Raw genomic sequence first — 14,334 nt, forward strand, 5'->3', positions numbered from 1 at the left:
ACCACTGGTGCTACCATGTTTGGATATTCCTGTTTTAGTTGAACACCGTGAACATAACATTTGTTTGGGACCCCTTTAGAATCATAGGGTCAGGCAAAGACCTATTACTCAGGGAGTCAATCATCCTGCAAACACAGCATATGAGCCCTGATCAGACAACATTGTGCTTACCTTGATGTAGGTTCATACCCTTATTTATAACAGCAGAATCATGAATGGATTGAAAGTTAACCGAAATAGGCTGCTAACCTAAGGCCAGAACTAGAATCTGTACAATGAAGATCATTACCTCCACTGTTGTGGAATTCTCTCCTAATACATGGCAAGCCAAACAATATTGGAAAAAGTCCAAAAGCCACCAACTCAGCTAATGATAAAAGTGTCATAATAATGGTTAAGAGAGGATATAACCATGGTAAATGGAATTAGAGTGAAGAAACGATAAGGATCCCATTTGAAATTCCCCAAAGCTCATTAAAGTTGTTACAGTATCTTTATAGCTAATTAACACTACTGGTTAATTGTTATATATGGGTGGGAAAGACAACAGAATCAGCTTATGAATATTTTATGCTCTGTATAGTTAAGAAAACAGAAAATACAGACACTATTTCCAGTAACTTTAGGGCAGTGACTGATTCTGGGCAATAGAGCTGCTTCTGTACATTAAGCCAGAGCTGGCAAACTTATAAAAGGACTTTGTCTAGTTTCATACTGGTGTAAATCAGGAGCAATTCCTGTGACATCAGTGGAGTTACTCAGGTGTAAAACAAAGCTTAAGTGAGAGAAGCATCAGCCCCAGAGCAAAACTATATTGATGTTACATGTCACATCATTCAGTAGGAATATTTCTGATTTTTTAGATTAAATAAATAGCTTTTAAAATTATGATAGAGTACTATAAGGATAGGTGAGAGACGGCTTAACCAGTAAGGGAGTGTATCTGCAAAGCCTGTATATTTTCCACAGTTAAGGAACTCTTGAAGACCTACTGCCACCTACAGTAAATCTCCTGACAAACACAAAGTAGAAGGAAAGAAAAAAGTGCGTTTCCTATTGCCCCTAACCTCTGCTGACTTGTCTGTTGGTCTGTCTTTAGACTGCAAGCTCTTTAAAGTAGGGACCATTCCATCTTACCAGCAAAGTAAGTGCTACCATCAACAAATAATAAATGAGTATAAAGTCTTTAAACCATTAAGTCTCCACAGGGGAGGTAGCCATATTAAAGGAGAAGGATTTTCTCTCGGTTATTCCTGAATCATAAAGCTGATCCCCCTAAGGAATTCAGGAAAAGGGCCTAACAAGCACTATAGTGAGTACTGTGGAAGTCATTGCAACTCTCGATTTATCAATGTCTTAGGCCAGGAGTTCTCTAGATCTGTCATTCAGAGGCTGAGATTTCCTCCTAGACCCACTCCTTTCCTAACCTTCACCCCACCCTAAGATGTGGTTCTCAAAATGTTCCATTCTGCGGATCACCACAAAATGCTCCTCTGTTGTCCATGGACTATAGATGGAAAACCACTGACTGCCTAAGGCCACACATCATAGGAGTATATTTCCATAGGACTAATATTGCCAATGACCACTCAAGTAATTTAAAAATAATTTTGATTTCTACTTATTTTTCATATGAACTTGGGTATTTTTATTAGAGCTTCTACCTAAGACAATAAGTAAGCAAACCTCCTTGTTAATAAAAAACACACCATTTAGCAGCTGTTGGGAAATGTGACATGCTTGCCAAAAGTATACATTAATCCCCAGACAAAAAAAATTAACATACTGCTTAGACATATATTCTTATGCCTCTGGGTATATGAATACCCTCCCTTCTATCACCTATCTGTATGAGTGCATTGGTGCGCCTCATGGCTATCGGGAGATATGGTATCAGGGACAGCTGTTAAATAAAGCAGGTGACATTTTTCAAAGTTCAACTATAGCTTTCTAAACATGCTGCCAAGATGGGGCCTTTAGTCCCTAGCTGCATTAAGCACTCACATAGTTATCTCTAGCAGACCAGCCTGGGTAGAGCTGCATGTGAAGCTGCCGTTCCTTCCGGGCCAGTTCATAGTACTTGGCCTGCTCCTCCCGTGACAGTGCGTGCCACTGCAACAAAAAAATGTGTCCATTGTGAGACTCCTCCATGCATTTCATCACCATCTCCCTTTGCTGTCAGAATGAGATGAGGGCTAGATGGGCTCTCCTTCCATTATCCCTGGTGTAGCGCCGCTCATGTCAGCTGAGTTCCATCAGGGTAATTTGATGCTGGATATTTACAGTGGCATAAGGACAATGCTCACTTTTTTTTTTTTTTTTTTTAAAAGTGAGCAGCTCGCTACCTGCTTGAGGAAAACACTGGTATGTGATGCAAGGCTGACCCTTGAATCTGCAGTGGTATGGCTAATTGGCTTCCCCAGGGAAAAAAGTGAAGGTTCTCTATGTAGCTAGTGGTGCTCGGCGCTGGTGTGACTGGCCCAGAGGCTGCCTGAGTTGCTAGGGCAGCCCCAGAGCCAGTCGCATTGGCCGCTGCAAAGGTCACAGAATCTGTGACCTCCGTGACAAACTCGCAGCCTTAGTCATACTACCCCTTAAATTAGGATCCAGTGTCGGAGTGCTTAGTTTACACATCACTGATCTATCAGTAACAATCTTGTATTTTCACCCCTCTGCCCCCATATATTGAAAGGGGGGTTGTAAACATTCATTCCAGTAACAGTACATAAAAGGCACCTACCCTGGTGGTTTTAAAATGTTATTTAAAAAGCACTAGTAGAGGAGAGACCTTCCCATGGGCTTCATCCCTCTAAGGAACCCCCCCATCATTCCTACTGTTTGCTCATCTAAACATTTTATTCTGTGGAGTCACTAGTACACAGACCACATTTAAAGAAACCCTGATTTTTCCACAAAGCCTCACAGGTAATAGTTTTGTTGTTAAGTAGCTGATCAATTCTCTCTCTATGGGATTGTGAAGAAGAGAATGGCTTTGCTTAGAAGCAAGCAATATGTTCTGTTCTGTGGTCTTACCCTCCTTCCTAAAATCTGATTGATAGCTGCACTTTCTTTCAGGGTGCACTCAGCAATGACTTTTGCCCGCATTTCTTTCATATACAACATGAAAGCATTCAGGGGCTTCTTGATAGTGGGCTTCTTGGCTTCCTTCTCTCTCTTTGGTTCTGGTTGGGGTTTCCTTGACAGAAACAAAACGGTCAGTAACAATCACGCTCTTGCATCTCAGCTATCCAAACTGAACAGTAATCAGAAGAAATTGTTCCTTGTGAAAATATTAAATAGTAGAACACTTGACCTCAAACATAGACTAATGCATATTTTATGCAACTAGGGCACAGACCCTTCTAACGATCATGCCCATCATTACATTGGCGCCACAGCGTAGTGCCGCCAGCCTTGCTTGTCGAATTGACAGAGTTGCAAACGTTCCACGACTGGCCTCCATAGGGTTTTATCACCCCAAGTGTCTCCTCCCATACAAACAGTGGAATAATTGAGACTAGGACTAAATAGTTAAGGAGATCATTTTGATAGTCTCACCCTTGTCTCAAGACTTGCTGACTTACATGCTCCGGTCATAATGATCCATTTCTTGCTTCCCAGAGTGGGGTACTATGGCTGGATGAGGGATTCCAGTGGTGTGCATTCCAGAGCTCAGCATCAGGGGATGTGTAAACCTGCAATAGAGGGCATATCAGTGATCACAGGGACTTTCTGTGTAGCACATAGATAAATGGTTGGATTCAGCACTTAAAGGAGGATTCGGATATGGGAGAGAGACCCGGCTGCAGAACATTACTGCCAGATGAACAGGGAAAGGGGTGGCTGGGTACAGCTCTCTCCATCAGTAGTCACATCTGGCAGATGGAGAACACATCTTTTCTCACTAGATGGCACTCTTTGAGTTGTTTATAAGTCACAGGAACAAATGCTAAACCGAAGTAAACAAAGCAAATCATTGAGATACATCCCTTATCTTATGCCGCTCTGAAATTTTGTAGGGAAAGCATTTCTTCCTGAAATAATAATAGGGGTCCATTTAGGAATGCCAAGGTGCTGCAGATCTGCCAAGCCTAACCATCACTGCTGGTGCTCTAGCAGTAGTAGTTAAATAAAGGCAGCAGTGCTTCTCTTGGTGTTTGATTTCACCTGAAGAATGACACTTACAAAGGGGAGGTATGCCTTTTGCCTGGGGTCTTTTGATACTTTACTTTGGCTTCATCCATCAATACATCCTTGCTGAGTATTCCTTTGTCATGATGACAGCGGATGAGTGGATAACATAGTAGCCAAACTGATTAGCAGAAAAGATTTGGAACAGCATTCGGATTCCATGGGTTTTTTTTTTTTAAATAAAAATTAATTTGCAATGTAATCTAGCCTTACAGTGATCAGCAGCTTTTATTAAAAAAAAAAAAAGGCATTTTCAGATCTCGGTTGTCACACTATTTTTGTTAGTGTTACAGCAAAAACCAAAACCACATCAACATTTGGATCTGAATTAGGACCCCCATACACCTTTTTTTTTTTTTTAAACAGAAAAAGCATGAGTGTCAGCACAAATCAAACTGCAACCCTTGGAGGTACACGCAGCCCTAGCCACGTTATCCACCAACACACAAATGAGTTCATAAGAGGTTTTACTAGCTTACAAGCTTCATTAGCTCTGTATAGATTTTTGAGGTTATAGCCAGGCTTTGCCAAGCTTGCCATTTTACGGCTGGAGCTTGGAGAGAGCAAGAATTTTCCCTGGGAGATAAACAACTGTTCATGAGATGTTGTCACACACAAAAAAAAGATGTTTTGATTTGATCCATTGGCCACACTGTGGAGTTTGATCCTCCTATGACAAGGTGTTCTTTTTTGTCTACAGTATTGCAAAACCTGTCCCACTCTATAGTATATGTGAAAATGCCAACACCATGCAAGATGAGATTTTTGGGCAACCATTGAGGACTGTAAACTCCTCTCTATCATTTTATAGTCTATTTAGATGCTCAGACAAGAGAAGTCGCCTCAGGCAGCATGGTGGAAAACTAAAGTAATAGGCTGACTGTATTTTCCTGCCACGGTTCCAGGGATAAGTCCCTGAAGAATGCCTTCAACAACAGTTTGAATGTTATCCCCTACATATCATGACAACACATAGCAGAAGCAAAAGCTGGAGATGCGAACAAATGTTGCTTGCACATAAACTCCCATGGGGCTTAATCCATTCTAGCTGAAGAGACCAACAGGAGCATAGGGGCTTGCTATTGGTCGGCTGAAGGAACAATGCAAGCGTTTGTAACAAACTCTTCATAATTTTGTCCAAACATGTTTGTAAGCGCTCTAGTGCTATGTAATTGTAGGACAAATCCACACTTAAGGGGCAAATTGTGTTAACAGGCATGCCTGTGCAATCAGTGGAAACTGTGCACATGTATATGAAGGCAGAGTTGGGCCTAACATGCTCATAAATCTGCCAGGGTAACGTATGGAGAAGAGAGGGACGTTGCAGTACTCCAGTGTCCTAGGCTTGTGTTGCAAAATGCAACTTGCTCTGTATGCAAGTTTTATTGTGTTCTAGCGGCCAGATCCTCAGCTGGTCTAAACTGGCAGAGATCCACTGAAGTCAATGGAACTATACTGTTCTATACCTGCTAAGTACCTGACCCTAGGTTTTTAAGTTTTGTGGGGAGGCTTCAATAAGGGTCAGCAAGGAGTTGGTTCCAACAATCCAGTGATGCAGCATAGCAACCCTGCATTCCAGTAGAAGGATGAGGAGAAGTGCAGCAGGAGACAAATGGAATTTAAAAGGCTCAGATGTTTAAATTTTGCAGTCATGGGGACAAATAAAATAACTGGTAGTGATCATACTCTCTGCCAGCTTTACAACCTGACCGAGAGCCAGTAAAACATGTCAGTCTCCGCACAACATAATTCAGTCCATTTTACTGAGGAAAGGAACATTGCTATCTCTAGTAAAGATTACAGTTCAAGGTAAGGGAGCTGTTTGGAGCGGCTGCAATGACACTGTATATAAAAACTGGACCTCATCCAATCTTTATAATATTGATAGTGGGGGATTTTTTTTTATATTTTTATACTTTTTTTTATTGATTAAAACCAAATCTTTGTGGCTTCTCCATGGAAACTCAATGTTTTTATGATTTTAGAAAGACTTGACTAAAAGCAAAATTCTTTCCCTGCTCTGAAAGCTTGACAGCCCCTCCCTGGACGTTTGCAGTTTGCTGCAAGCTTGTATGGCGCAAGCTGCGAGACCAGCAGAGCTGCTGTCTTGTCTCACACAGCTCATACTTACCTGGAGAAAGTAGCCCCAGCAGAGAGCGCTGACGAATACGGCTGTCTAAATCCACATGACGGAAGCGGATAGACAGACTGGCTCTGCCTGGGATCGGGAAGAAAGAGTCTATAAAGCATCTACATCCGTGTGGCTTTTCCTAAAAATATCCTCTATAATTGGACTCATTGCTACTCATTGATGTGAAAGCCTTAGTTGCTCCAGCGGCTAGAATGTATGCCACAACCATCTGTCTTTTCCAACCTCAGTGCAGAGGTAATGCAGATGGACCCAGACTGCAAAGTTCAGATCTGAATGTGGATCCTAACTTCCCCCAAATGTTGAAAAATACTAGAGCATTATGTGGGTGTATCACTTCATTAGCTCTAAACAGTTTAAAATCTGCTATACAGGTATCAAGATGAAAGGTTCAGGTGGATTATTACTGTAGGAACACATTGTTCAGTAGTGCGCACCCTAACTGAAAAGGTGTTTACAAGGCATAGACACTTGCTGTGCAATAACCAAAAGGAACTGCTAAGTTCAAAATCAGCCTCAGTCCCACTCTGGTGATTAGGGGAATGGTCAACCAATCAAATATCTGCACCTGGGATCACTGGAGTAGCAGGCTTTGGTAGATCTTTTAAGTCCGTAAGGAAAATAACACACTGTGCATTATACCATTTTAAAATGATCTGATTCAAAAGTAGGAGACCAACTCTCAAATGTTGAAAATTGGTGTAGCTCCATTGAATTCAACTGAAGACTCTGACTTCAATTGAGCAATGCTGATTTACACTAACTGAGGGTCAGGCCATGTATTTCTTCAAATGAAGTAACACTTACATTCCATACTCAGGACTGTGTATGGGCCAGGTTTGGAATTCGAAGCTATTTTGGAGTTACAAGAGTGCAAATTTCCAAGTAATGTTCTTAATCAATGAAAAACTTTTTCATGCTCAGATAGGTTAAAATACCACCATCAGAATGGATTTTCTACACGCTTTCCAAAAATTATTTCACCTCAGGCTTAAAGTTGGGCATGAAGTTTCAAACTTAAAGAAACTGATATGAGTGTGTTTTTTTTGTTTTTTTTGTTTTTTTTTGCTAAGCACAAGCAAATTGGGGTTTAGAACAGAAATGCTGCCTCAATCATTATTACTGAACATGATTGGTATTAACGGCTTCAATTGATTTCCCACCCTTCTGAAAATGAGGTCCATTATTATTATTATATCCCCGAAGCATCCAGATGTCCTGCAAAGGACTGGGATTGCCTTTTGCCTGGTGCTGTTCAGACAGAGGTAATTGCGATGCCTGCTCTGAAGGGCCATAACTGTAGAATCATGGTACTTAGCCCCTAAACCCGAAAGAACAAGGTTTTTGTTTATGGCACTCAGTGAATTACTGTCTCTCAGCTTGATGAAATCTAAAAAGCTCTGTGTGTATTAAAGTTAGTGCACATGGTTGAGAACTGGCCTGCTCTGTTTACAACCTGCCAGTCAAAAATCCCCCTCACACTACTTAGAAGTTAGTAGTGTATAAACATGTCAACAAACAGCCAAGTGCTACAATATATCAGGAAACCTAAACAACCTTTGAAGTTTAACATTCCTGCCCCAGGGGCGAGAAAACATTCAAAGTTAATCCAGAAGTGACATTCATTACTCTAGAGGCCAAGATATCTGAATATAAAAGGATCATGGCACTCCAGCCTTTATCCAAAGTGATTTTGACATGCAAATTAATTCAATTGCAAAACCAATCCATGATCGCTGGGAATGTACAATTAAAGATTTTTATCACCCCATGATGAGAGAACAGCTTTTAGACAAAGAGGAAAACATAATAATGAGACAGCAGCAAACCTGGTGCATAGTTAAGCTGGTGAGCTGTGCAAATGACACAGTTTACAAGGCTCTTGGTTAAGGTGTGTTGTCAGGCTCCAGCGATCAAACTCACTGGACTGGACTATAATTCGTTTTTATTCGAAGTTCCTGACTGTCATCCCAGCTAATTAAAGAGAGAGTTATTGCAGCTCCTCTTCTCAAAATGCTCAGCAGGAACAAAGACCATTTCTGCTGAACTCTTGTTAGGCAGCTTGCTAAGGAAAAGCTGCTTCCTGTATTAAGACCGCTTTGCGTTTGAAGTCAGCTTCATTCCAGAACAGTGAACCTTAAGAAGTGTCCACATACCACAGCACTAGTTATTGGCACAAGGGGTCTCTGCAGTGTTTCTTCTCCTACACAATTAGTTTCCACACTGTTTAAGCACCAAACCTCTGTAAAAGCATAAACTGGTGACCTATCTCTTTGATGAAACATTTGAAAATATCAGTCACACTTCCCTGAAGTGCATGGGGAGAGATACAGCATTTGGGTTGTAAACACACACAGAAGGTCTAAGCGGACACAGCTGAGAGCCATCTTTGCTTCTAGGCACTTCTCAAACGCAGAATTTCTTCATTTACATAACTCAGAGGCAGTTCTGACTGGGAACTCCCTTTGGGAGGCCCATCATTCCTCTGGGGGAAGCCAAGCTTGAAACTTACTGGAGCTTACCATGTGTTTCTGTTCACAACAGATCTTGAAAAATAAGGATCAAACTAAGTTTAGGACTGGGAACCTTGGGAAGTGCTTTTATGGAATTTTGTAAATTTCAAGCAGACAACTATTTTAAAAATTAAAAGTCTACATTACTTACATTTCCTATTTGTAAAAGTGCTAATTGAAATGTCTGCTCTCTGATCCACAGGGCTGTTTTTCTATTTGTCATTTTACCATATCGGTTTCATTAGTCATTAATGAACTTGTCTGACTAACTTGGTTAAAGGCGCCAAATCCTGCCAGATGCCGGCTGTCAGCAGAATGTATTTCCTGTCTGACCAACAAACAAACAAACACATTTTGAGAAATAGACTTTTTCTATGTAACTAGGCTGCTTTTAACTGTTTCCCATTCTCCCAGCTGTGCATTTGGCCAAGTAGCTGCTTTTTTCTCCAACTTTCCCCCCCCCCCCCCCACGTTACAACATAGTCACTCCTGCAGTCTCTCTTTGTCTGTCCTGAGGAGGAATCGCATTGTCTAAGGAGTTAAACCATCGGCCAAGAGCAGCTGGGTTAGGACAGAAAGCAAAATTTAATCTCCTCACAGCCAAACATAAATCTAAGGCTGGCCTCCGTCTCTGTTTCTTTGGGGTTAAATATTTGGAACACTAACAATAAACGAAAATCTAGTCAACATGTCACATCATTTGTTTCACCTCTCTCATTTTAAGATAGGTACATGTCTATATCAGGTTTTTGCAAGAGAAACAGTCAGGAAACTTTTGCACGCTGCTGTCCATTGATTATTTCACCTTAAGATTCCCCCATGCAAATGGTCAGTGAGGTATTTTCCCATACTCACCCTACAGCTGTAAATCTTGCCTCATGTCTCTACAATTTCAATATATTATCAGGAAATGGTGATGGTACTCACTGAAAATGTTAATCTAATTTGAAGAGAAATCACGCAAAAATGGCATGTCCTGACTCACCCGACCTGGTTCCTAAGAGTACTCAAAGTCACTCAGTTTTAATTACAAAAAAAATATTAATTAATAAGGAGTAAAGGATTTACATATGTCTCTGGGCCACTCAGAATGCAGGATTCCAAGAGATCATGGGTTGAATAATGTCAGGACACACACATCCTGCTGTTGGGCAAGCAAGCTTTCTGTGTACTCCACTGAGACAGTTCTCTGCCATACTGTGTTTTTCTGTCTTACGCTTTTTGAAAGGCAGCTTCTGGTGGACTGAATGCAGGGCTAGGACACCAAAGTTTGATATGCTCAAAAATAACAGCCCATGGCTAAATCCAGAGCTAGTATCTCTCTCAAAACAAGAAGCCTTGATTACACCTAAAGCAGGATGGGCAATGAACTGCTGACCTAAGCAGCTCTCAATTTTATTTATTTATTTTTTTAAAAATCACTACACAAGGTCATACGCTATGATGAAAGGCATTGGGGAATGTAGAGAGAGACCTAGCTAGTGGCCCAGCGTCTCAGTCCCAGCTCTGATGCTGAGTCACCTGGGGCAAATCCCTTTGCTTCTTTTTGTGTCTCTGCTTCCCATTTGCAAAATGGGGGTGATACTACTTGCCAACCTCACAGGCGAAATTAGGCCTTGTGAGTCCACAGGTGGGGCCATTTGTGAAGATTAAAGAGCTAATGTTTGCAAAGTGCTTTGGTAAACAAATTGTGCACCAGTAAATTATACTATTTAGAGTGGATCAAAGACCTAGAGAGTAAATGGACCTTGGTGTGACTTAGGATGCAGGTGTAAGAGCAACACTCAGTTTGCCTGCTGAGGCCCTGGATAAACTGTCAACACTTACCATCCCACAGAAGGTGTTATCTGTCCAACCCCACCAGGAGGGAGGGAGTAGAAACCAGGGATATCCGATGTTTGGGAAGGACGGTGTACACCTAAGCAGAGGATCAAGACTTTGGTTAGAGAAGGAAATTTGGAAAGAGCAAGCACTAGCATTTCCAGGTTTCTGGTCATCAATATGTTTTCAACTTCTATATTTACTTCCATGTACTCCAAGGACAGCCACTCAGTGTAGGTTTGTGACTCGTGAGGCCAGGTCTACTCTACCGCTTAAGCGGATGTAACTTATGTTGCTCAGGGATGTGAGAAAGACACACGTGCACCCCGCCCCGAGCGATGCAAGTTACAGTGACCTAAGCGCTGTCCACACTGGCACTATGTCCACAGGAGACGCTCTCCTGCCAAGGTAGCTTCTACCTCTCACAGAGGTGTAGTAATTATGTCTCCCATCAGCATACAGCGTGTTCACCGGACGCGCTGTAGCGCTTCTAGCGCAGACCTGCCCAGAGAAACATGTGTGACAAAAGCTTTTTTCCTTTGCACGATCGTTCCAAATGACAGGGTACAACAATTTATCCCTTTTAATGGTTTGGTTGTGTCTACACTGCATCTGGGAGCAAGCCTCCGAGCTTGGCTCCACAGACTTGTGTTGATTGGACTCTCTCTAGCACTCTGAAAATAGATATTGTGGTTCAAGCGCTGTTCTGGGCAGGAGGGGAGTGGGGCTTGGGAGTCCAAGCTCCAGCCTGATAGGCAAGGTCACAGCACCATTTAGCCAGCTATTTTTATAGGGCTAGCGTGAGCCCTGCTAACACCGTGGACCAGGGCTGGGAGGCTCACTCCCAGACTTGCCCTTCGGTGTAGCCCTTTGCTGGGGGGCAGGGCAAAGCAATAACCTTCTAATATTACTGCAGAAAAAGGATGAATCCTCTACTCCGTGTTTTGTTCATCCACGGGCCACAACACTCACCTGCCAACCAACACTGTGCTTTGCGTTTCTGTTCCAGCCCATCAGTTTCTATTCCTCTCTTTCCACTCACACTGCTCCTGCTCATCACAGATAAACTCTTCCTGATGGTGGTCATGGCAATGCTGACCAATGACACCATTCAGGAGCAAGGCCTTCCTTCCCTGTGGCTTCCTGCCATTTTATTATGCCCTCTTTATCCATAATGGCATTTTTCATGAGTTTTCCTCAGGGCCGTTTCTCTAAGCGTCCCTTGTGTATTCCATTTCAGAGAGGTCTTGATTTTAAGGGCCTGATTTTCTCTTACACCACAACCTATTTGTGCTGCTCTGTTGGTGTCAAGGAGCCATAAACCTAGTTCATGTGGCCAGCTGGGAATTCCCCTTTGTTAATGGGATTCCCTGGGTGCTCTTCACAGCTGTCGGTAACAGAGTGTGCTTAGAGGAAAGGGGGTAGAGCCAGAGAGTCTTTATATATTGGCTATTTTCCTGGCTTTCAGGACAGCTTCTCTTGGAGCCTTGGGCAGCTGGGAAGAAGTAGGAGCAGCCTTGAAGCTGCTCCTGTATGGAGGGCCAAATGGGTCTTCAGCTGCCCTCGGAATTGGGGAACTGAAAAACATAAGCACCCTGCTTTGCTCTCACTGCACTTGGCACAGGATTAAAACCCAGAACCAGGCTTTAGGTATCTACCTCCAAAAGGGACATGGAGAAGAAAGATCCCCAGATTAATGTCCCCCATGTGGGAAGAAAAAGAGAGCGAGCATGTGTGCATCTGTCTGTGTGATGAAGAGTGAGATGTTGCCAGGGAAATGCCTTGTGGTGAAAGGATATGAAATGAGTGATCCCTTGAACACAACACTGACCTTTTGTATAGTTACCTGGTGACAACAGAACGTCAAATAACCTTCCAGTTATGTATTAGCCAATAGATCCTTGTCCTGAAGGACACTGAGGATGTAAAAAGAAAAGGAGTACTTGTGGCACCTTAGAGACTAACAAATTTATTAGAGCATAAGCTTTCGTGAGCTACAGCTCAATGCATCCGATGAAGTGAGCTGTAGCTCACGAAAGCTTATGCTCTAATAAATTTATTAGTCTCTAAGGTGCCACAAGTACTCCTTTTCTTTTTGGAAATACAGACTAACACGGCTGCTACTCTGAAAACTGAGGATGTAGTTTGGCCTATCTCCAGGAGGAGAGCACTCTAGATTCATGGGTCTTCAACAGAGATTTATGCTGTGGGACTATTAGCAGCTCCAGTGCCAATCTTAATTTTCATGAAAGGACATAGGGCAGCTGCCAGTCCCAGGGGTAGGCTGGTGTTCTATTGTTTAAAGCTTTACATACTAATAGGAAGTCCCTGAAGCACACTCACAGGCAGGGACTTTCAAAGGCCCTTGAAGAGTCATGGAGCTATGTTCTGCAAGTAGTTTTCAAGAGTAGCCTGATATAAGGTGCATTGTGTTATATTCCCTCAGGAGCCAAGCAAGATTGGAAAAAATAAAATCTTCCCTTGCCACTTTTGTGAGACTTGGAAATCTGCCATTAGCTATGCTTCTAATAGGTTTTAATTTAACTTTGTATTTTTCTGATGACTTTATTACATGCTGGTGGCTGGCAAGCGATTTGCTGTCTGAAAGAAACACCAGACATATTCTGGTATCTGTTCCATGGGGGTAAATCCTCAGCAGTCTGTGGATTTACTGAGGGTAACACTGGTGAGACCAGAATGTGGCCCCTAGGGTTCAAACTGCTGACAAATCACCCTCACCTCCTTAGCCATTCCCCTTACTTTATGGCACATTGTTTGGCAGCATTCGTAACTCAGCGAAACTATCATTTTGCAACATACTCAGAATCTTTAGAAATAGAGATTACGTGGACTGGTGACTGTTGTATGAAATTACAGAAAATTCCCCCATTCCAAAAGGTGAGCAATAATACTGTGTGGGTGGAACACTTCATTTCTTTACCTCTCAATGGGGGTGTTGGCAGGATAGCTTCATATAAAGTTTAGAACGGTAGGTAGCCATGTGGCTTTGGTATGCAGGGCTTGGTGCGAAACATACCATCTTGTGTATGCACCTGGAGTTTTCCATTGACTTCCAGGTTCAAGATCCCTGTCAGAATTTAGGTTGACACAAAGCTGTAAATTAACCTAGTTTTACTTGAAACTATGCCCTCTGAAACATGCCCAAAGTTTGTGACTCTTAGCACAGCTTTGGATGGATTTGGAAGATTTTGAGTCTGTTGCACCAATACAACATATAACAGCAGCTTCTCACTAGCCCCCAAACCAAAAATGATTTATGATAAATTCACACATGTATTCACTTTTCACAGCACAGGGTCTAACCTCTCCTTATCATACTTTCCTCTATACTCTTCCTGAGATGATTGTCTGCTATGTATTATATTAACAAATAAGAGAAATCCAAATCCTCGAACTGTGTGACAACCACATACGCACGGCTGCAGACTGTAAAAATCCAGCTACACGCTAGACACAGATCCCAGTTAGTCAAAATATTTCCTGTTTCAAGCATTTATTTTCTCATAATGACAACCTGACAACTGTTTGGGTATGAGTCAAAGGAAAGGTTACTTTCCATTTTCTGGTTGACTTTTGTGAATCATCCCCAGACTCTGGTCTGTTCTAAGGCTACAAAGGGAGTTATTACATGGAGAATTA

The 14,334-nt window shown here is 42.2% G+C and overlaps 1 protein-coding gene across 22 annotated transcripts in view; it reads right to left on the bottom strand.

Annotated features, from left to right (window-relative positions):
* Positions 1–14,334, bottom strand: part of TCF7 (transcription factor 7) — a 126,157-nt gene that overhangs the window by 21,152 nt on the left and 90,671 nt on the right. For 14 of the 22 annotated variants that reach the window (XM_038414504.2, XM_038414505.2, XM_043490821.1 and 11 more), the window contains 5 exons: positions 10,681–10,771; positions 6,323–6,409; positions 3,585–3,695; positions 3,034–3,196; positions 2,005–2,112 (listed from right to left, as the gene is read on the bottom strand). In XM_038414504.2, coding sequence (XP_038270432.1) covers positions 2,005–2,112; positions 3,034–3,196; positions 3,585–3,695; positions 6,323–6,409; positions 10,681–10,771 — 560 coding nt within the window. The remainder of the gene's footprint in view (positions 1–2,004; positions 2,113–3,033; positions 3,197–3,584; positions 3,696–6,322; positions 6,410–10,680; positions 10,772–14,334) is intronic. The other 8 variants (XM_038414506.2, XM_043490832.1, XM_038414501.2 and 5 more) reach the window with 1 other exon arrangement.

This window comes from Dermochelys coriacea, chromosome 8, assembly GCF_009764565.3.
Source record: "Dermochelys coriacea isolate rDerCor1 chromosome 8, rDerCor1.pri.v4, whole genome shotgun sequence".
Lineage (NCBI taxonomy): Eukaryota > Metazoa > Chordata > Testudines > Dermochelyidae > Dermochelys > Dermochelys coriacea.